The sequence below is a fragment of the Mixophyes fleayi genome, chromosome 6 (genome assembly GCF_038048845.1).
Source record: "Mixophyes fleayi isolate aMixFle1 chromosome 6, aMixFle1.hap1, whole genome shotgun sequence".
NCBI lineage: Eukaryota > Metazoa > Chordata > Amphibia > Anura > Limnodynastidae > Mixophyes > Mixophyes fleayi.
Genome location: NC_134407.1, coordinates 160,080,778 through 160,104,758, shown reverse-complemented (window position 1 = coordinate 160,104,758; position 23,981 = coordinate 160,080,778). Strand labels below are relative to the sequence as shown.

Genomic DNA, 23,981 nt, shown 5'->3' with positions numbered 1-23,981 from the left:
TGTCATGTTTGGAAAAATAGGAAATGTTTTGGAGAAGCATGGAGGAAGGGGGGCTGCCTCGTAAAATCTAATCCAAGGAGACAGGCCCCCGGCCACTGGGACGAGGGTGGTCTATGCAACTGCATTTCTATCAATTGTGAGGTATTTCCCAGAAGAGTGATTGGTCAGCCATGACTGTACCTACTGACTTTATCACACCCGCTTTACAACACATTCAATTTATTTTGTGGTATGTAAGGGTGGGGGGGGGGCATTGTTTTTTTGCAGGAGATGCATTGGTGATCTGGGGATTTCTCCATCTTAAAAGATAATTGGACAGGTGATTGTATAGCTGCTACATATACTAAAACTCGAGGCGTCGCTGTTCTACTACATAAATGTCTTCCATACACAATGATGGATACAGTCACTGATCCTGATGGTAGTTATTTACTACTTGATATACCAGTGAAAGATTTAAAGAGTTATTTAATCTGTATGCCTCTAATAGCCAAAAGCCTGATTTCTTTCAACACATATCCCAGTTGTTGGTTTCATAGGGAAACACTGAACCTTATCCGTTAAAGTCTCTGATCCGTGTAAACTTACACATCCCTCGGAATGGGTATACACATTTAATTTGGCTGTAAATAATTCACTCTCTCAAACTGATTATATTTTAGTGGCCGGTTCTTTCATTTCTGAGGTCACAGAAACTACTATTGGTCAAATCTTAATCTCGGATCATGCCCAGATTTCATTAACAGTTCAGATACCTATGTGGGCCTATGGTAGCCGATTTGGAGGTTCACTTCTTACCTATACAACTCTGAGCATTTTCAAAAATAACTGAAACACCATTGGTTAGACTATGTTGATTTCAATATAGAACATTGAGATGATCCAGTATTGTTTTGGAAACCTCCAAGGCTGTTATGCGGGGACATGTTATATGTTATGTAGCAAATAACGAAAAAATGGGCAATATTTGTCCTTACATAATTCAATGAAAACCTGTTTTAATAACGTTGTTTCTAACCCAGATATGGAGATTCAAAAAAAAAAAAATATTCAATCTAGACAACTATTAAGAGAGTTTCTTATTGTCCCATGGCCACATAAAATTGGATTATAGGAAAAATTGCTTTTATCGCTGGTGAAATAAAACGGGGAGGTTTTTGGATCATTTGGTAAAACCACCACGTAAATGGCACCATATAGTTGCTATTCATACACAAGGTTCACGGACTCCCCTAACTAAAACGGAAGAGCTATAATATTTCATTAATATTATACACCTATATTCTGCTACTCCCCCTAAACAGACTCTTGTCACCAAACTTTTACAGGAAGCTAAACTGCCTAAAATTACAGATAGTCAGAGGAAGATGCTCAAGACGGATATTACTTCCTAGGAACTTAGAGACACTATTTCTAGTTTACATTTTCAAAAATCTCCTGGTCCAGATGGGCTTACAGAAGAATGCTATAAAATTCTGCAACAGGAAATAATACCCACTCTCCTTAAGCTTTTTCAAATAATACATAGAAATAGACCATTCTGCCAAACGTTTAATCAAACATTCACTACACGGATCCTAAAACCTGGTAAGGATACTAAATTAATATCATTGTATTGACTAATAACATTATGAAATTTGAACTTAAAACTTAAGTCCAAAATAATGGCTTCAAAATATACTTCCCGCACTACTTACAGACCACCAATTGGGTTTTCTTCATGGTAGACACTTGGTTCATGGAATATGCACTGCTATGGCATTGGTTGCTCCTTCCGTCTTTTTTCCCACCCAGCCAAATACACTTAAGCTTGGATGCTCACAAAGCGTTTAATATGGAATCTTGACCACATTTAATAGAAATAATTTCCAAGTGGAAAGTTGGATCCGATTTTATAGAACTCATGAAATATTTCTATCTGTGTCTGTGCATCTCTCTTCTGATAAATGGGATAATTAGGGGGACCTAATGAAATGATCAGAGGTACACACCAGGGATGTTCCATGTCTCCATTATCATGTAATATTTCTCTGGATCCAATGCTTAGAGTATTACAAAATTGGACGGCATTGGAGGATATAAGAATTGGCAATGAATCCATAAAAATATCTGCTTTTGCTGATGATGTTTTAATATAGATCTCTAATTTAAGAGAATCAATACCGCCATTAATACGGAGGTTGAAAGAATTTGGTTTGGTGTCCGGGTTTTCAGCGAGTTTTGATAAATCAGCATTATATTTAAGAAAAAGAAATTGGTGACCACCCTGGGCAATCAATTTACTGTTCAAGTGGGTAAAAGGATCTATTCCCTATCTGTGTATTCACATTCCCAAGAATTGATATTCTCTCTACGCTAGTAATATCACCAAAGTTATCCAGAACATGGGCAATGAGCTTAAGGGATGGAGCCATCTTCGATTGTCTTATTTAGGCAGAGCTAATCTTATTAAAATGGTATTGTTTCCTAAATTACTTTACCAACTTCAAACATTACCGCTTCTGTTAACTCATAATGATAGTTTAACGATCAATAGTATATTTAATAAATTTATCTGGAATAACAAACGGCCTCATATAGGTTTGACCTATCCAAATCTGACGGAGATATCAACTTTCCTGAAATGTTTGCCTATGATTAGGCAGCTTTACTTAGATACCTTTATATGCTAATACTGCGCTCCTTGATCATATGGCTGATCAGGATATACCCCCACAAATACTTTTACATTCTGCTATTTGAGCTGTTTTTTAACTTTGTAATTTGGCTCCTGTTATGTTTAACAACTTTAACAATGTTCTGTGTTTCTGTGGTACAGCATTCTGGCATTTCTAATTTTCTTCAAAAACAAAATAAAAACAATTGCATTACTTTATTACTTGATGTTGTAATGTATACAGGTTTTACATTTTTTGTTAATTTTCTGAAAAGAAATTTGATTTATTTTTAAACTTCTTTTAGTGGGACTGAAAGATCAAATATGGGCAAGCAGCCTCATGCATGCTTACTTCTGCAAAGACTGGTCCAGTGAAGTTAACCCTTACTGCTTTGGTACACTCACTGTTGCTGGTGCAGTAGGGAATCGCTCAGCTGCACTGAATTTTTTTTATTTTTTTTAAATTGCTTAGATGACTAATTTTTAGTCACAGTGGTAAAAGAAAAAATGGTCAGACTTTTCTATGCAATGACAGCTTTCTAAGAATTTACTGACATCTATGCTTTTAATGGACACAAATTCAGGGTTGTAATTTAAGGTCTACAAACATACACAATAATACCATTCTTCCTGTGCTTCTATAATTGTATTATATCTATTATTATTGTAGTAACAGAATATGTATTATTTATTTTACTGAACACTACTTACCGTATTTCTTTTTGGTGGGTGTAAATTTTCTTGATGTTTACGGATAGTTAGTAACCCTGACACAAATGCTGCGATCCTGTCACACAGATGTGAGTGGACCATTTGGAAGAGATTTGTCTGTTTGGTGTGACTTATTGGAGCACATCTGACATCACTGTAGACTGTAAGTGCAGTTGGAACATGACCACACACTGCATCCAAAAGCAGTCTTCTACTTTCAATTTCTATTGTTATGTACATTTTGGGACTATAAGTGTGGCATCTGTATTTGGGGACAGCCACGGGTGTTAGTCATTGCTCTGGGAACCCAAAATAGGTGGTCCCCACATTCCCTGAATGTACTGCCCATTTGACAATCAAACTGCCCATCCAAATTTAAAAGTGGCGGAATGGAAATTTAGAAAATGCATGTGACTGGAATTTGAGAGTTGCAGTAGGAGAATTGGTGGCCTGGCATATCATCATCATCATCATCATTATCACTAATTACTTATATAGCGCCACTGATTCCATAGCGCATATCACTGTAAACCTGCTCACGGATTTTAGCCATACAAAACAGTGACACTGGGAATGGGTTAATTTTCACCAGATTATTTAAAGTTGATGTAAACGTAACACATTTATTATGCGCCATGTCACTTAAGGATTGTTAAAGTAGCAGAAATAGCGACATATTTACATATAACATAGTCTATGTTAAATGTAAGGTGGTCGAGGTCTAGTGTTCAAAGTCAAACCAATGGATTATCTTTCAATAGCTGTATCAATAATGCAAAGTCATGCCTCAGTTGAGTAAGGGACACTATAGCTTTTTATGCCAGCTAATAACAAATAAGCAATGTTAATAAATTTGTAATGGAAAACCTCAGCAAGTTGTTGTACTACCCACAGGCAGTGCAGTGGGGGGAAATTAGCATAATTACATTTGCATAATACCTCATCCAAGGAAATGAACTGCTCTTTCATGCTTAGCTGCGCTAAAGGAGTGGGGTAACTAGGCTGTGAGTTCCCATATGGCAGCTTACACAGGCAGAGAGGACTTTCTCCCAAGTGCCACACATAACACAACATGCATCTCCAAGCTTCAAATGGGTTGACTTCATCTCAGAGAACTACACTGGAATGTATTTTTTTAAAAATGCTCATGTCATAAGGTTAATTAAGGTAGACCCATAAAATACAAATTCAGCAAATTTTGCAGTTTGTACCTCTGGGACGTTGAAATGGCTGGAAGAAATATATTCAATTTATTTTTCAAATTCACATAAGGAATCTTGTAAAATAAACAGCTTCTGGCAAAAAAGAATACCGATCAAATATGTCTACACAGAAAAACAAGGTTTCCATGTGCATTTTTGCAGAGATAAGCAGTATTGCCGAGGCAGCAGAATATCGCCCTGCTGCAGTGAAGATAGTTTTTTTGATAAATTGCATCGATAAGTAATATTTTTATCACTGCAGTCGGGACCAAGATGATATATAGACCCCAAAATTCCATCCTAAATACAGAGAGAGACATGTATTTAATTATAATTTAAGATAACTTTACAGATTTACATTGAACAGCAGTATAGTGGTATAAATAAGTGCTTGATGTAAATTTATGCGAGTGAAAACTTCAGATACAACCATAGCTGCCGATTTTTTAGACCTTCCCTCTGAAGATGAGGAGCGTATCTCAGTGAAGTTGGAAGGCAAGTGTGATTCAAGGACGCTATTTGCCTCATAGTGACTGCCCACCGGAGTAGGATGATGCAAGTTGTGTTATCATGCTGCGGTTGGCAGAGTGCTGGGTTCCACCTACCGCTTCTATGTCTAGCTTCATGGATATTGTCAGAATCTTGCATAACCCTGGGAATTCACCCACTACTTTGTAAGTCTCCCGACAAACAGGCAAACAACATAATTACACATAATCAAATGACTTGTCATAGCTTACTGTAAGATGTAAGGCCTGCTTTCTTAAGAACTGATAAGCTTAGATTACATGGCATCTTTCAATCATATGAAGGGGATTTTAATGTGAGTAGCCCCAATCATTTTAAAAAGCTGGTGCTAACTAGACTGATACCATTTACAGTATATAAATGTGACTATCTCCACCAGATGTAAAATATACAGAGGTATACAACATTACCATATAGCGAAAGATGATCACTTTTTTATAGGGTACATGGGAAAGAAAAGAATTACATTTCATGACATTCCTTTTATTTTATGTATATGAGCTATCGGTCCTGTGCAACAACATATCTCGGTACTGCGGAGCACTGTGGGACCTTTCAAATCTACAATAATTATATACCTGCCAACAGGTATATTGGTGACCGAAAGGGATGTGACTGCAAGAAATGGGGCTGTGTCTCCATCAAATGGGTATGGCTTGGGGATCAGGGGTGTTGCCTATAATGACCTAAATGTCTAAATGTTGGGACATATGCAACACTTACAAATCGGATGCTTACATTTCTATTTAATATAATGTGGCGACAACATAGATTTGCTTTACCAGCTATTGCACTGATAGAATTCAGCTATTTTCGCAATTGACTAAGAAAACTCGATGCTCGACTCAGATGCTCGACGATACTGGCTGCCAGCGGTAATGCTCCACCAGCCAGTCCTTGAGGCATCTGCGCATGCATAACTTGAGCTTCCAGTTCCAATTTCCACAAAAAAAAAAGTGTTAAAAAATGATATATATTGATTTATGTTTCATAATCAATCCCCTTTGCAAGGAAAAAGCTTTATTTAAATAAAGTATTTTCTCATTGAATATCTTCTGCTATTGCCATCCTGAGATATATGTATCACAGTGATTCCTGTTAAATGGGCTTTCCATGCTCTGCATGAGGAAGGCTATTGCAGGAGAAAAGCGGCAAATCTCTTTGCTGGTGATGGAAGCCCTTGATAGGGAGAAGTCCTATCTCCGGAGAAAAGAGGTTTTTCTCCAGTTAATAAATATACTCCTAAAAAAGCAAGTAAAGCCACTACTTGACATTAATTATTATTATTATTATCATTATTATTATTGTTATTATCTTTGACTTATAAGGCGCCACAAAGGGTCCGCAGCGCCGTACATTACATATACAGAAAACAGAACCAAGACACAACATGATACACAAATGTATACAAACACAGGTGAAGCAAATCAGATTATATCTGACAGATAGTGAAAGGGATGGTAGAAATCAGCAGGAAGAAGGCCGAAGCTTAATAAAACAGGTAAAACAGGGCTAGCGAAGCAGGCCAAGAGGTACAGAGGGTGAAGGAACAGTAGAAGGAGCACACAAGGAAAGAGGGCCCTGCTCATGAGAGCTGACAACCAAAAGGGAAGGGGGAAGACACATAAAAGGGTGGTACTAACTAGGGGAGAGAGCCAGGAAAAGAGAGTTAGGAGGACTGATAGACTTGAATAAAGAAATGAGTCTTAAGGGCACGCTTGAAGCCTTTGAGAGTAGATGCTAACCTGATGGAACGTGGAAGATCGTTCCACAGCAGGGGAGCAGCCCGGGCAAAGTCCTGAAGACGAGAGTGAGAGGAGGTGATCAGTGAAGTAGTGAGGCGGCGGTCAGAGGCAGAGCCAGTGGCGGATCCAGGGGGGGGGGGGGGGCGATCGAAACACAATCAGAGCATCCGGGCAGCACACTGTCCCTACCTGTCACTGCTGAACGGACCTGCACATAGTGTGCAGCCGCCGGCAGCCTCAGATGTAAAATAGGGGGCGGGGCCTAAATCGCCCCCCCGCCTCCCTAAATCGCCTAGGGTAGAAGAATTCTCTAGATCCGCCCCTGGGCAGTGCAGAGGGGGCGGGTAGGAGTGTATGTAATGTATGTCAATGGCTGTCTATAACAGAGCTGAATTATATACATGAAATAATTAGAATGACTTCTATAACTAAACAAGCAGTGACAGTGGCTGACAGCTGGGCAGATCTGCATCACAGAAATACACATTGTGGATTGGTCGATTCACACAGATGGGCATGGCCATTGATGTCACAACAAATCAGTGTAATCTTTTAGATCTGTTTCAGATCCAACGGGACATTTTCCTAAATGTGAGGGAAGTAACACTTATTAGTCAACTGAGAGTCGGGAAAAATGTCAGTTTTACAATGAACAATGTATTTTATCTTTATGGTTCTTATATGAAAATTCCAATTTTGTTTTAGTGGTACCTTAACGAACACAAGAATATATCCGTCATTGTTGCCCATGTGTGCTGGTTTTCCACAGACTATTCATATTATTCCATCCAAACTCAAGACTTAATTTCCAATAATTTTATACAAACAGGATAAGGAGGAATATGATCCTATAAGTGCTTTATTTTATTATGACCTAAAATGAAGTATGAGGTGGATTTTATGGCCCGATCAAGCTTTAGGTCACACGAATGTAGCAGTTTTATATTTAAAAATTATGGGAGCCCTACATTTAACCTAAAGGAAAACCTACTTATGTCACAGCAATGTTTCTGCTTTTGTATGAATGTTCTGGCATGTGAACATTTCCAGAATGATCGCTTATGCATACAATTGCGAATACACATGCAGCAAATAATTTCATTTGCCAATTTGGCACATTTGCTATTAAATCGTTCATCTTGAAAAGATAAATAACACAGTGATTTAACATCAGATGAGATTATTTTAGCGAATAGTTTACACATACATAGTTATTTCACATTGTTGCGTAACCAGAGTAAAGCTGGAGCCTTCTACATATTGGGGCTCATTTAGTGTTGGAAGTAGGTTATTTTTTTCCGCATAAGCTCTAAAAAGTATAAGTCTGTATATAGATTTTTGTGTATATCGTACACTTGCATCCCCTTATGGATTTGGAGGCGGAACGGGTGCAGGCAGGGTATGTTGAGTACTGTAAGGGCACATTCATGTAATTGCAATATTAGAGATGGCCGCATCCCCAGAAATATCTTGCAGGAGGTGTATCTCTTGCACGTATTGGAGGGACTAGTGCAACAATAAGCAGTGAGATGATCTCTGCTGTTTGTCTGATCTGTCATCCGTGCAATTACTGCGGCTATCATATATAAGATCGTTCCGGCAGTTCACCGATTTAGCTGGTTGCTAGGTAAATAGTTACAAGCTTCCTTCAGCTCTCAGTATAGCAGCTCAGCTGTACAATCACTTACCACACCCATGCAGATAATCATCGTGCAGTTTCTGATTGGTGCTGCTGCCTTTATAAACCTCTATTTGGCTTCATACCAATGCTGGTGACAGTTCCTGCTTGACCTAGTATGCCTTGCATCCTGATGTGTTCGGTTATCAGTCTTTGACTCGGATTGTTTAAAGGATTTTTCAGTCTTCTCCATTTATGACTCTTGGCCTGTTAAACAGATCTGCATATACACTATATGGACAAAAGTATTTGGCCACATCTGTTAATTATTGAAATGAGGTGTTTCAATCAGACCCATTGCCAGAGGTATATAAAATCAAGCACCGAGCCATGCAGTCTCCATTTGCAAACATTTGTGATAGAAAATGAGTCGTTTGTGGTACTGCGATAGGATGCCACCTTTGCAATAAGATGGTTTGTGAAATTTCATCCCTGCTGGATATACCACGGTCAACTGTAAGTGATATTATTAGAAAGTCGAAGTGTTTAAGAACAACAGTAACTCAGCCATGAAGTGGAAGACCACATAAAATCACAGATCGTGGGTCAACGACTGCTAGATGGAGTGGTGTAAACCGACACTGGATTGTGGAGCAGTGGAAAAGTTCTGTCCTGTGAAGTGACAAATCACTTGTCTCTGTTTGGCTGTCAGATGGACGAGTCTGAGTTTGGTGTATGCCAGGAGAACGTTACCTGCCTGACTGCATTATGCCAACTGTGAAGTTTGGTGGAGGAGGGATAATGGTATGGGGCTGTTTTTCAGGGTTTGGGCTAGGCCCATTATCTTCAGTGAAGGACAATCATAAATGCTCATAAATGACATCATAAATGCTTTACACAATGAATGGGCACAAATTCTCACAGAAACACTCCAACATCTTGTAGATAGCCTTCCAAGAACAGTGGAAGCTGTTATCGCTGCAAAAGGGGGACCAACTCCATATTAAAGTAAATGTATTTGAGTACAATGCCATTACAGTCCCTGTTGGTGTAATGGTCAAGCATCCAAATGATTTTGTCCATATAGCATATATCTATACCTGCCCTGATCTCTAGCTTGTTTATAGGAACAGCTGTTTTCTCTACTCCTGACTGTGGCCTGTTATTTGCTTAAACCATCTGGTTGCTCACTACGTGTCCACTTCACCAGTAAAGTGCCAGTTCAATCCATGCTAACGTCTGCCTCTGAGCTTTGTCAATATATCCTGGTTGCGCACTTCCTCCTACCATGTTCCGTCCTCTCCACCGGCAATTGTAAATCAACAACAACTGCTACTGTAACCTGCAACTGAGTACTGTGGATCGTATCCAGTTCCTCTGAAAGAGGGCTGTTCTAGCAGGCATTGAGAGAGAGGCAGTTAGTAACCATCCCTGCTTGGCAGCCACCTGTAGATTAAACCCTCCAGTGGGATTGACAGTCAGGGCATCCATCCACCCTCTTCCAGGGGGCCAGAGTACTGGAAAAGGGGAAAGTCCCATACCAGGAGTCGCAAGAGAGTGTGAAAGTTCATTTAGCGATAGCTGAAGAAAGGACTGGCTGACAATTTCAGTTCCTGCCCGTCTGATTTGTCTTTACTGGAACAAAGATTTGAATAGGAGGCACCAAGGAGTGAAGTAGAGCTTGGAGTGGTGACAGAGTGTAGATATGTCCGGAGGTTATGGAGCCAGCTTAACTGGTATAGTCGTGCTAGGATTGAGAAAGTGCAGACTCTCAGAAGGTAAAAGATGTACCTGTTCCCAGGACCATTGTGTGTCTATATAAAGCAGAGTGACAGCTGGGCTAGCTTTTTATTAGAGATGCTCGGGCTCGGGTCTCAGAGAACCGAGCCCACCCAAACTTTGCCAATCCGAGTATTCGTGTGGCCTCGGAAGTGAAAACAAGGCAAAACGTCATTGTTGCGTCGTTGGATCTCGCAAGTTTTGGATTCTATAAGTACCGCCCTCCACGGCTATCCAGCGCCATTTCACAGAGAGACACAGAAGGGGTAGCATGGTTCTTGACAGTCTCTAGTGCAGTTTGGCAGCATCAGAGGAGGGTTGGCAGTTTTCTTAAAAGTCTCCAGTGACATTCTACTGAGTTATAGCTCACACCGAAACAGGAGAGGTCCATTGCTAATTCTCATAACTAAAATAAAAATAATAGGGCTGTCAGTGTTTTTCAAAATCTGCAGTCACACTGTACTGTGTTATTGTAGCTCACACAGAAACAGAAGAGGTCTCAGTTTGGTTGCCAGTCTACGTGGCATTGCTCCATTGCTAATTGTCATTGCTGAAATAGAAATAATAGGGCTGTGTTATTATAACTCACACAGAAACAGAAGAGGAGGCAGTGTTTAGTGATGAAACAGAAAATCAAATATTAGGGCTAACAGTGTTTTTAAAAATCTCCTGTGACATTCTACTGTGCCATAGCTCATACAGAAACAGGAGGGGTGGCAGTGTCCTTATCACTCTTCAGTCTCAGTTATGATGATACTAATCCCTCTATGTCATGTGCTAAAGCTTATGTTCAAGTGCATAGTGGTTTTAAGTCAGAGAAACAAAAGTGTAAAAAAAAGCTTGTAACCTTTTAAAGAAAAAAAACACCTCTCTAATAAAGGTGAAAGTTTACTGTAGAATAAAATAAAATTGCCAACATGCCATTCTACCCAAAATATTACCAAGCATACCAGCATCAGCTAGCTCCCTTCTCTCAGCTAGATCCCAGCACCTGCAATCTACACTGTTATTATCCTCACCCTCATCAGTGTGTACATCATCCTCACACAATACTAATTCATAAACGCTGGAATCCACCACTACAGAAGTCTCTGTACTTTCATGTTATTGCCGGTAATGGCCTGCTCCATGGAATTTGTAGTTCATTTTACGACAGAGCTGTCACGATTTTTGCGCAATTGTTTTATACCAGACCAAATGTCAAAATGTTGTGCAGACCCATCTGCATCATTGCTGGATGTCTTGGGAAAGCTAAGTGTTTTCCTAATAGCAGTTGTTAAGAAACTGAGGGAGGATGAGTCGTCGGGTCACTTGAGATGTCAGCTTGCTGACCAGGAGCTCATTGCATCTCTTGAGATCTGGGTCAGCTGGAAAGAAAGAGAAGACATAGCTCTTAAACAGTTGCCAAAATGTAGTGATCCGATTTCAAGATATTGATAACTCTCGGATCCTGGCGAAGCGAATAAAGTACTTGATCTACAAATTATACATAGTTTGCGGAATTGCTTAGTTTTATCGCATCATGTTACGTATATACCACAATGCAATGTGACTGCAGATTTAGAAGACCAAGCCTGTCAGACCTATTATTTCTATTTCAGCAATGACAATTAGCAATGGAGCAATGGAGCTCTCCTGAATGTCCCCGGAGGCTTTGAAGAACACTGCTACCCCTCCTCTTTCTTTTCTACCTATGACGCTGCCCAACTGCACTAGAGACTGCCAAGAACTGTGCTACCCTTACTGTGTCCCTCTGTGAAATGGAGAAGGGAGGTACTTATAGAATCCAAAGCTAGCAAGATCCAAGATCTGACGACATAACGATGATGTTTTGCCTCGTTTTCATTTCCAAGGGTGCGCGAAAGTACCGAGCCGGCTCAGTTCGGTACTCGGATTTGCTAAGTTCGGATGTGTTCGGTTCTCGGGGAACTGAGCTTGAGCATCTCTATATATATGTCACGGTTCAGTGCAGGAATACAGCTATGGAGCCACGAATATGGTGAAAACATACAATGTTTATTTGCTGAAGAGTACAAACCAGAAGGTGTGATAATGAGCTTGCAGGGAAATGTAAAAGTAAATACCAGGTTCACAGATGATGCAGGTAAGCAGCAGGTATGGAGAGATCCCAAGCAGCAAGTAAACCTAGAAGTACAGCAGAAAGGAAGCAACAACAGCATGTAACAACAATAACCAGCAATGTATGCTGGGAGAGACAGGTATAAGAAGGGACACACCCAGGTGCAAGGAATAATTAATGAGCAGGTTAACCCCTAGTACAAACAAGGAGCACAATAGCAGCACCTCTGGTAAATAGAGGTACTGCCACAATATAACAATAATAAAGTCCAAAAGGCAGGAGCTGCCAGGCAAAGCAGCATGCAATGTATAGGGCTTGCAGGAAGATCCTGACAATATAATAACTTGTGTTTGTTTATTAAACTAGTACTGTATTAACTCTGCCAAATAATTAAATGAATCCAAGTGTTCCTGCTTGTCATTTCAGGGTCTCCCCTTATAACAGGCAATAGGAATGCAACATAGTAGCATTCATGGTAGCTCCTTTTTAGACCTATAATTAAACCTTGAACTATGAGGTAATACAATACATTGGCAGAGTCATTGCTATCTTCTGTGCAGGCGCCATATTTCCGGCATTCTCTTTTGAGGCTGTCAGGAGACTCAATGATCCCCTTACCTCCTCCTATGGGAGCACCAGAAATATGGCGCTGGCTGTCACTGCTGCTCAAACATTTTTAAGTATGATATGATTGCAAAGAGTTTCCTCTTTTCGTCTACTACATTCTACATATCTTACATTTTTAAGCAAGTTAAGTTTTAATGCGGTTCCTTGAAATTACTATAATCTTCCAATGTGACCCTCGGAACAAAAAAAGGATGTGCACTCCTGTGCTGGAGTATCCAGCTCTGTGTAAACGGCATCTGTCAGAGCCAGGGCACTACTGCAGAGTGAGTCACTGGACACATGAGGGTGCACAAGATGATCACCACTAGCCACTATTGTTGCTAGTGTAGCAAATGAATAAGGGTTATGTTGGAGGAAATATGCTGTCAGAGAAAAGAAATATAATATTCTTTGATTTTTATGTTAAGGCAGTTTCATGTTCCACTGCAAAAAATGTAAAAGGTACATAATTCTTCTATGTCATATGGAAAACTAATAGCAGGAATGACATGCAGGAGGAAAGTTATGCTCAGCTTGGTCATTATTTGGATATCACAGTCACAAATTAAAATCCTATGCTAGTTTACTACAATTTGGTGCTTTAATATATAGAAATTGTTTGTCCTTGCATCCTAGACGATAAAAGAACAAAATAAATGAAAAGATGCTTATTCTTTGAATAAATCATTCTTCAATGTTAAGAGGTGTTTAATTGCTTTTAAATATTTTTCTTTTCTTTTTTAAACTGAAAGCCCAAATCTGAGCATGTGTGAGCTGGATGACTGGCTCAGACATACACGTGTCCCCAGACTGGACCAGCGAAGCAGTAAGTAACCTAAGTATTGCTTAGCTGTCCCGGCGATATTGCCTTGGTTAATTGCAGTGAAAATTTATGTTTTATGGTCACTATAAACGGGGAAAAGAAAAAAACAAATCAGCTAAAGGAGACCTATTGACAAATAGGCCCCTAAATGTGAAAATGTAAACCATCTAAATCAGACTAGGTAAACATAGACACACAGTGATCAGGTATGAAGGTTTTGTATTACATGTGTATGGATTATATTATCACATACTTACTGCAGGTTCATTTCAATTATAAAATTATCAGTAGCAGCGATGGGGTTTTTAATAGGTGGTAGAATTAGAACCCATTGTTGTTGAGTAGTATTTAGAGGCCTGAATTTACCCTTTGTGTCTTCCTAGGCCACTATTATTGTACCATCCATACCCCATGCTATTGTTGCACAATACTGTTGAACCCAAATGTATCCCATATGTATAAGATAAATACACTGAAATGATCCATCCTTGATTGAGCCAATAGTTAAATGTTTACAATATAAAATAATACATTATTTATATACAAAACAGAATATAAAAACAGGTGTGCAAAGTAAGAAAACTGCCAACCCTACAACTGCCTCTCTGTGATTGGTAGTATATTGCACACAGAACAATAACGCATTTTTGTCTAATACTATATTAGACATGCTCTCTCTGTTCCCCCGCTAACGTTAGAAGAACACAGGAGGGATACAATTTTTTTTGGGGGAGAGCCTCACAATATTGCTCTTGCTCCACTCTAAAAAATACAAATAAAATAGCCATGCAGACGGGTTGAAAATACCAGTCATATGCTAGTAATCTTGAAAATCCCAAAAGGTATTTGGTGTCTTCATGTTTAACTCCTGGATTCCCTTCTTCCATAATTCACAAGAAAATACCAAACATCTTGCAGTCCACCAGAGCGCTCTATTGGGCTCACTGCATATCGAACATGGGCTGAAGAGGTATTAAACAGATGATGTGGCTTGTGGTGTATTAAGGCAGCTTTGGTCCTCCCTGAACTACCAGCACCTACTTCAGTCCCTAATCAGCTGCTGTCATACTCTTCTTCCACCAAAGATTATGATGATACTGTCCAATAAATGTTTCTGCAAATGTGTGCCCTTTCTACAAAATATAGGTGAAACAGTTCTGGGCCTTCGACTATTACAACTGTCCTTGTTATAACACACCGCTGATGCAGTTTACATTATTTGGGTGATATGGTATATCATAAAGCACTATATACAGAATATTTAATGAATGTTTAGTGAAGAGAGCAAAACAGCAACACCTTAACACAGGCACAGGCTTTGTGACAGGTGCCTGATCTGTACTGTGTTTAAACAACTCAGATCCTTATCCAACCAACAGATCATCACATATAATAGCAGAAACAATATATAATACATATCTATATCTATATATGAACATATATATATGAACATATATATACATATATATATATATATATATATATATATATATATATATATATATATATATATATATATATATATATATATATAGTGAAACACACCGCTTTACCAAGAGAAGTTCATACAACCAACGTGTTTTTTGTTTGACTTTGCAACACATATTATAGGTTCCTTTGTGTATTTAGGATTTGTAATGAAAAGTAGACAACAACTTCTTGTAACCCAGGTTTATCTGCTCATAATGTGTACAGTAGCGCCTCTTAGCAAGAAAACATGATATAACAACGTAGCCTTACCCTGGAAATTTGCATTCCTGCCCTTGTGGACCTGTTTTAGTCGTTTCTGATGTGACTTGCCGTTGTAATGTATTTGAGCTTGGACAGCAGAGTTGAGCTGAATGTTACAGACCTCACACAGAGTTGGCAATGTCTTCTCCTGCTTGGACTGCAGTTTTATTCTTGGACTGTACTCATTCTCACACATACGAATGGCAAGTAAGGAGTCTGTGGAGTAAGCAGGACTCACTGGACGCTTCATGACTGAATACAAAAAGGGGAAATAAATGTGAAGTTATTTATGAAATTCTACCCAGCAATATAAAACATGTATTTGTTGACCAATAGTTCTATATAACAAGTAAAAAAACCAAAACGATTTAATACAGGAAATAACGTAGCTGCACTGGAGGTAGTCATCTTACTTGCTGTACCAGTATCCATGAGAATGCAGAGGATTTACTAGGAACTAGTGTCGTCATTGAGGCAGCGTATGGATGTATGGGGTAACCTTGAGCAAATACCTTCTATATTAAAGGCTTACCTTAAAGTTTTAAAAAGACAAGATTTATTTATATTTATTTTTTTTACAAAGGACTTTTCAGGATTTCCTACCCACTTAAATGGATGAATTAGTCAGAAGCAAAAGCAGACACAACATCATTGTATTTACAGCACAAGCTAGGAAGGGGGTCTGTGATAGCTACAGTAATTATGGTCACCAGCTCATCCTTTAATTATTAACATATAAATGAAATACACTTTCTGTGGCTGAATTACATGAAGTCTGTATCATAACTGTGTTTAATTAGTCACAGAACTTGTATATCTCAGCAATTAAAGGAATTAGTTAGCAATTCTGCTGGTGACTGTACCATGCAGTACTGTGCATAGCATTGGCACTGTCTACACCATACAATATTTGAACCTGAAAGGGACCAGTCCAGTATAGGAATATAACCCAAGCTCCCTGGTAAACTACCAGTGATATTGCTGTACTGCTCAGCTGGCATGTTACCATACCTTCCAACATTGCCTATAGAAAAAAACAATTGGCCATATCCCTATGTTCCAGTCACATTCATGATCCCCTCAGCCTGTCCCTCAATCCATTAGGGCCGCACAGCCAATCTGATCGGCAGCACTACCCAACAGGGCATCTGTACAGTCTATTTGAATAATTGCTAAACGGCTAAGTCTGTACACAATGGGTCTGATTCATTAAGGAAAGGAAAGCAAACAATTGAATACGTTTTCTTACTCCAGGATTTTGTACAAAACCATGTTGCAATTCAAGGGATGCAAATTAGTTTATTATTTTGCACATAAGGAAAATAATATCTGTTTTTACATGTAGGACAAAAATACTTGATAGCTTATTCGGACATGCCCTACCCCAACTATAAATCTGCCATTACATTTTAAATTTACCTCCCCCTCCAAAACAACATGGTTTTGCCTTACTTACTTACTTTTGCTTAACTTTTCTTACTGAATCAGGCCCAGTATGACCCCACACAGGCTCAAACAACTTGGAGAGAAATAAAATGGGCGTATTCCATGAGGCACCTTTCTTTCACATACATTCATATTATTTAGCAGTGTAAGAGTTAATCTGCTTGCTTGTCTTAGTTTTCATTTCTCTGTTATATCTTTAGAATTTTCTAGATTTCTATATATATTTCTATAATTTTTATTTGATAATTATTTGCAAATTTTAAAAGTAAATAATTTTTTGTATTGACATTGTACCCATTAAAGCAGCAATCCCACATAGATATTTTTTTATCTTTAAATAGCAAGTTAAGTACTTTTTCCATTTTTCTTAGCTTTCCTCCTGCTCATCATCATCATCCCCATTTATTTATATAGCACCACTGATTCCGCAGCGCTGTACAGAGGGCTCATTCACATCAGTCCCTGCCCCATTGGGGCTTACAGTCTAAATTCCCTAACCTATACACACACATAGACAGAGAGAGAGAGAGAGAGACTAGGGTCAATTTTGATAGCAGCCAATTAACCTACTAGTATGTTTTTGAAGCGTGGGAGGAAACCGGAGCACCCGGAGGAAACGCACAAAATCACTATCTCCTTTTTAAAATCTCTCTGGAGGCTAGACAAGTATAGCTAACAGTTACACTCACAGATTCACAGCATGTTAGGTGATGGCAGAGGGGGTGGGGTGGGGTGCTTTGGGGTTTATAGTGCACAGAAGGGTGTTGCAAAACAGTGGTACTTGTTATTCCTATGATAGTTATTGCGACAACTAATATACCGACAAAATAATTCCGAAAAGTATGAGTCCGATATGAATGAAATGTAGACTTACTATAAAACAGACACATAAGATCTGCAACCCGCCTGCTATCAATTCCGAATAGAGTAAATACCGGCACTTCACATTTACTTCACATAATATAGCAACATTTGGATTTCCTTATTTAAAGCAGCAATGCCATGTCCCGGTGCCTGACCCTAACCCTTACATTAGATTGTACAGTTACCAGCAACTGGCATTGCCGCTTTAAATAACGAAATCCCAATGTCGCAAAATTATGTGACGTAAATGTGAAGTTCCGGCATTTACTCTACTCGGAATTGATAGCAGGCGGGTTGCAGATCTTGTGTGTCTGTTTTATAGTAAGTCTACATTTCATTCATATCAGACTCATACTTTTCGGAATTATTTTGCTGGTATATTAGTTGTCCCAATAGCTATCATAGGAATAACTTACCCAACCCTTCCAAAACCTCTTCATGACACTGTATAAATTGTGCAGGACAATAAACCATTAAAAACAGCCTGAAGAAACAAACCAAGGGTAGATAGTGAATACCAAACTTCTTCTTAGACCTGTCACAGTGATTTATGTTAAAAACACACCTCATTCTTTCATGGGATTGTGGCTTTAAATAAAGTAAAAGCCAACAACCAATCTTTGATAGAACAGCTGCTGACATCTTGTATGTATTATCATATCTGTGTGAAACCCCTTCACACCTATAGGGACCTACTTGTAATGCGGATTTTCAGTTCTTTACAGCATTGCTAAGGTGTCTGATATTAATATTACGGCTTGTTGCTTAAAACTGTAATTATATAACTGTTCTGAGCACTATTATTTAATGTTTAGGAAGAATGATTTTGGCTTTGCTGTAGTCATGTAATATTTACAAATTATGCAATACCTCAAATATGTCACAAGATGGCATACACATGTTATTACTCAATCCATTGCCATTCCTTGTAGAATTATTGCATGCTAACAAGAGTAGTAAGGAGACCAATCTGGCAATTTAAGGAGGGGTGTTAATGAAAAATGTATTGATAATACAAAAATGTATCTGTTTCAGTTATGTGTTTGTACTTTTGCAGAGCCAGAACACAAGTGTTTTTATCATCAGTTACTAGTGCAGTTCTGAAGTACAGAAAATACCAAAAACACAAATAGCCGACTATAGATGTTAGTCTACAGTGCTGTACACACTTGATAATTTAGTGTTTTGTCCTACACTGCATTTTTTTCAGTAAAAGCAACCATAAGAATATATGCAGAAAATGGTAGGGGGAAAACATAGCAAACAGAGAACACTGGTCTGTCCAACCCTACATGTTATATTTAGATTTAGAATTCCAAACTTAAACCGGTATGAAACAGCTTTAACAAAAGCAGATAATAATTATGTATAATTCAAAACATTTTTGTAGGGGTGGTGGATTCATTCCTCTTATCAATGCTATTGTTTTACTTTATGTGTGGCATTTAGTTGAAAAGTGACAATGCAGCATCTGGTACTTGATACAAAATATGTATCCATTAGAACAATATGGTTGTAGGTTAGTAGAGAGGGTAGAATGAGGAGAATATGCCAAGGAAAGTGTAACACAGTAGTAGTTCAGAAAGCATGGATCATCCAGGGTTTAAAAAGTTTATGGGCAGTTAGTTTAATCAACCTCTCACTGAATACCAGCTAGACAAATCGAATCACTGAAAAATTACTTCATGGGCCTCTTCGGCGGATGTCTCTGTTCCAGGACATACTCCAGTAAATGCAACCCTGTCCACTCCGTCTTCTTACTACAGCCTACAATTTAGAGGAATGAACGGGGTGGGGAAGGAGCGTTTTTGTTGTAGTCAATGTACAGTAAGAGGTGTAAAACTCAAGGGCACCCATCCACGTCCAAATCAAGCTCTGTGCATCTCAAAGTTGCTTGTTTTTCTGCCATATTTCTTGCTCCAGCTATAGGGCTAGTCTAAGCCCTGAGCAGCGGTTATGACGGTCTTGTATGTATTTGCAACTGTAAAAATGTATTTTATGTTCAGCAGACATCAACAGCATCCTAATTAATGTATTAAAATGACAGTTTTATTAATAATGCCTTAATCAGTAACTGGTAGCAATATCTATAATATAAATGTCTAGTGGCGTGTGTTAGTCTGTCTGTGTGTGTGTGTGTGGAAAAAATAAAACCAAGCTGCAGCGCCACCTGCTGGGCAGAGTTATACACTGACCTACTAAATTCTTAGTGTGTGTGTAAAAAAAAATTCAGAAAGGGCTGAAATTTGGTATACTAAGATGTTTTTAATTTGTTAATTTAATTTGTTAATTGTTAAAAGTGTTTATAAAGATTTAAAAAAAATATATATCTATTTCTTGAAGGAGAAGTGACAGTTGGGAGTGGTTGGTGGTTGCCGGGGGTGACAGTGGGGAGTGGTTGGTGGTTGAGGCCTGGGCTATGGCCCAAATGCATGACAAGAACCTTTTTAACACCTTAAGTAGCTTGATTTGACTAGAATGCATGAGTATCATGCACAGGTTAACTTGTATATATATAAATATATATATATATTTTTTTTTTTTTATTTATTTTTTTTTTCTGTGCATTCTTTTGCAAATTTATAACCTACATAGGCTTTGGACGTGTTGTAGTGTAACAGAGCACAACAACAGACCTACACCCCCATTTCATCAGTGCATATATCTTGAGATCCGTGCCTTGATGAACTCAGGGGTGCGCCGAGCCAATTTACGTGTATTTTAAAACAAACGTGCGTTGCACTCCATTTGCATGCATTGAAGAATCAGGCCCAAAGTACTCTTCTAAGCACTTGTTAATATCTGAAGATTAAATCTTCCATATAAGAGGTTAGCCAACTATTTTACAAGCAGATATTTATAGATTTTGCTCCCACCAGAAAATGGTTGGCAAACAAAGAGCAGAATGCACTAAAATAGCATTTATTATGTTAAGTGGTGAAGAAGAGTCTTCCAGAAGAGTTGGCAATATAATGTTATAGCTACCTCAGCATGAGGTTATCCTTATACTGTTTCTCTCAAGTTATGTTCTTGTGTTGCTATCAGTGTATGTTTGCTATATTCCCTTACTGCAAAGCCCTATCAACCTATGTCTTTTCAGCTGTTGAACAAAAATTAGCATACCTTTGCTGGCATCTAATATTTTTCAGGTATAAGCAGCCTGGAAAAGTTTTAATAGAAGTGTTGCATGGTGAAAAGTTGGAGAAGCACTGGCTGCAGGAGCTGTCAGAGGATGTACATCTCCAAAACTCCGGGGTCCCATGCAAAGCGTGGGACTTATTTTTAATCAAAAATAATGAAAAAATCCAGACTAGAACACAATAAAACAAAAGAACATTAAATAGCTGATATGTCTCAAAGTATCTGTATTATCCCACAAGGTGTAGGTGATAACACAAATATTACACTCCATCTTTCTCAGATGAATCAAGAGATAGACCTCTGTTCCTACTCACTCTTCAACTAATGACAAATGTGCCACAGTTTGACAGGATGGTGTGTCCTAAAACAATGGTCTTAAATTAGATCAGAATCAGTCCATCAGTTAGGACATCCTTTCTGCCAATGATGGCATTAGTTAATGTCACATTTTTTTCCATTAATAAAAAATGTACAAATAATTTAAATGTAGCATGTTGCAAATACCATTAAACTATACTAAGCTTGTACTTAACCCAGTAACTTTCAATACCCCTTCGTATCCCCTAATATTCAGTCCTCTTGGCTTCTAGAGCTCACAGCTTAATTTTTCTTAAAACAATTTTGTATTACATACATATGAGGCATTATTTAAAAAAATTGAGCATATGTGCTGTAATCCATATAAATCAGATTATATAACTGTCTAGGAAAGTTCACAAAGTGAAATGAAAACACTGGTTGCTATGGGTTATAGAATATTTGGACACATATATAGAGGTCGGGAGTAGTTGTATACAAGGTTTGACAACTCTTGCTTTCAGCCTTACATGTGTATATATTTTTTGTCAGTATTTGTTATTGCTATTCTCACCTTGGTGTTGGAAATTTGTTGATGTGTTTTAAAAAGTTCTAAAGACTGTGTTTTCTCCATGGTACTGGACATTTGCCAATGTGTGTGATAGAGGAATTAACCCCAAAGTTAGAGGCATGTATTCATACATGTGAAAACACTGATTGTGCAGAAATGTATAAGATAATGGAAATGTTAGCCTGGACTATTTGTAAAAGACAAACTAAAATATGAACAAAAGTAAGGCAATAATGCAAACACAATACATTAACTGACAGTTTAAACTGCTATTCTGAGATACAAAGAATGCAAGACAATACAATTGGCAATTATTCTAACATATCAACATTATTTTTTTAGACTTCGTTCCACTTCAAAACTATAATGTGTCAAGTGATATAATGCCTTAAAAAGAGACTTGGACGCAATGCAGAAAGATACCAGTATCAGGACATGGGAAGTAAGCTCTGAGGCGAAAGGTCCCTACCTTTAGGAGACCAGACACTCCGGTCCCTTCCTCGTTACTTGCTCCCAAGCTCCCCCTTGCTCTCAGCTACTCTCTGATAGATAAGAGCTGTGCCGGAGGAATCTGAGCTATGCAGCACTCGGCACAGATAACATACAAGTCCTGTTGTGAGGAGGAATTAAATCAGCTGTTCTGATGCCACACCAATATTTTATTATCATTTCTTCTGACAACGTACTGTGTCAGATGATGGCCGTAGGTGCGACTGTTAAGGCAGACGGGTGACATGTGCCAATTGGCACTGTTTATAGTGTATGTGTCTGCCAAGTCATGTCACTGGGTAAGGGACATCAGTCAGCAATGGGGATTACAGATTTTAAAGTACTACAGTGCCCGTAACCCCTTCTGTCCTGTTGGACTCTGTTCTGGCAATTGGAAAAATGAAAAGTATGCATGAAGAAATAGACTCATGAATACGTCTAGCCTACAGACTATCTACCTGAAGCATGATTTAATACATTCCAACAACACTGTGGTGAGACAAATCCAGTAATCCATTACTTTATCTGTAGTACCAAATTATTTTTCTCATTCACTATAATTCTTAAATTGCATTAATATAATAAAAAATGGATATACAAAATAACAAGTAACCAAAATAACAGATTCTATACCTGTACAGTAACCTCAGATAATTGGACTATGCAAACTCCCTAACCCCAAGACCACCATGGGGTAAATGTATGAACATGCGGGTTCTTCAACACCCGCGCGTTCAGCGTGTTCGGCGATTAAATTTCAAGCGGCGCTGCATTGTAAAGGGAAACTTCCCTTTACAATGCAGCGCCGCTTGAAATTTAATCGCCGAACACGCGGGTGTTGAAGAACCCGCATGTTCATATATTTACCCCCATGTCTCTTGTCAAGTTTATACATGTTTTTGAAGTGCAACTGGGTAGGGGCTCAGTCTCCTTGCTACCCTGGTGAAAGACATTTCTGTCTTAATTTGCACTGTAAATGGCCAAAGAGGGACACGTACATTTTTTTTATTGTGTACACAGTTTAAAATTAAAAATACAAATTATACATTGTATCATATACTGCTAACACAATGTCGTTAAAACATACTACCACACAATGGGTTCCATTATACATTTGGTAACTGCTGCTGAAAATATTTATTTAAACATATCAATACATCAGACTCAATTTGGAAGGAAAGTGGAAATCTGGTTCCAAAAGAGGGAGAGTTGGCAGGAGTGCCATAATTGAAAACTAATTCTGTGTAGTATTCATCCACACCTGCAGCTTTTTAACCTACCTGCTCATAATATCCAAAATGTAAAACTAATTGTCGAGCAGGTGCTCATTATGTGTAGTATCCTGTAGGTAGACATTTCATGGCTACAATCTCTATCATGATATGCTTTTGGATCTTGGTTCTAATGTAATTTATTTGCATTTGCAACACTTTTGTTCAATAAATATTATGTTATAAAGCCCAGAAAAGAAGAATGCACAGTGAGAACTGCATCCAGTAAACAACAAACCAGCGATTATACTGTCCAGATGGTCAATATTGAATACCAGGTAAATTTCCATTGACAAATCTGGCACAGTCCCTGAAAATTAGGGACAATGGGTGGCACTGCCTGTTTGTTCTACGAACTGAAACAACACCTAGCAGGGTGCCAATCTTCTTAGTTGCCCACACATTTTAAAATACTGTGCAAGT

At 38.5% G+C, this 23,981-nt stretch overlaps 1 protein-coding gene across 2 annotated transcripts in view; it reads right to left on the bottom strand.

Annotated features, from left to right (window-relative positions):
* ZNF385C (zinc finger protein 385C) overlaps positions 1-23,981 on the bottom strand; it is a 245,946-nt gene that overhangs the window by 146,531 nt on the left and 75,434 nt on the right. The window contains exons 1-2 of one of the 2 annotated variants that reach the window (XM_075176926.1): positions 22,268-22,497; positions 15,489-15,731 (exon numbers count right to left, since the gene is read on the bottom strand). In XM_075176926.1, coding sequence (XP_075033027.1) covers positions 15,489-15,729 — 241 coding nt within the window. In that variant the 5' untranslated portion in view covers positions 15,730-15,731; positions 22,268-22,497. Of the gene's footprint in view, positions 1-15,488; positions 15,732-22,267; positions 22,498-23,981 lie in introns of those variants that run through there. The other variant, XM_075176927.1, reaches the window with a different exon arrangement.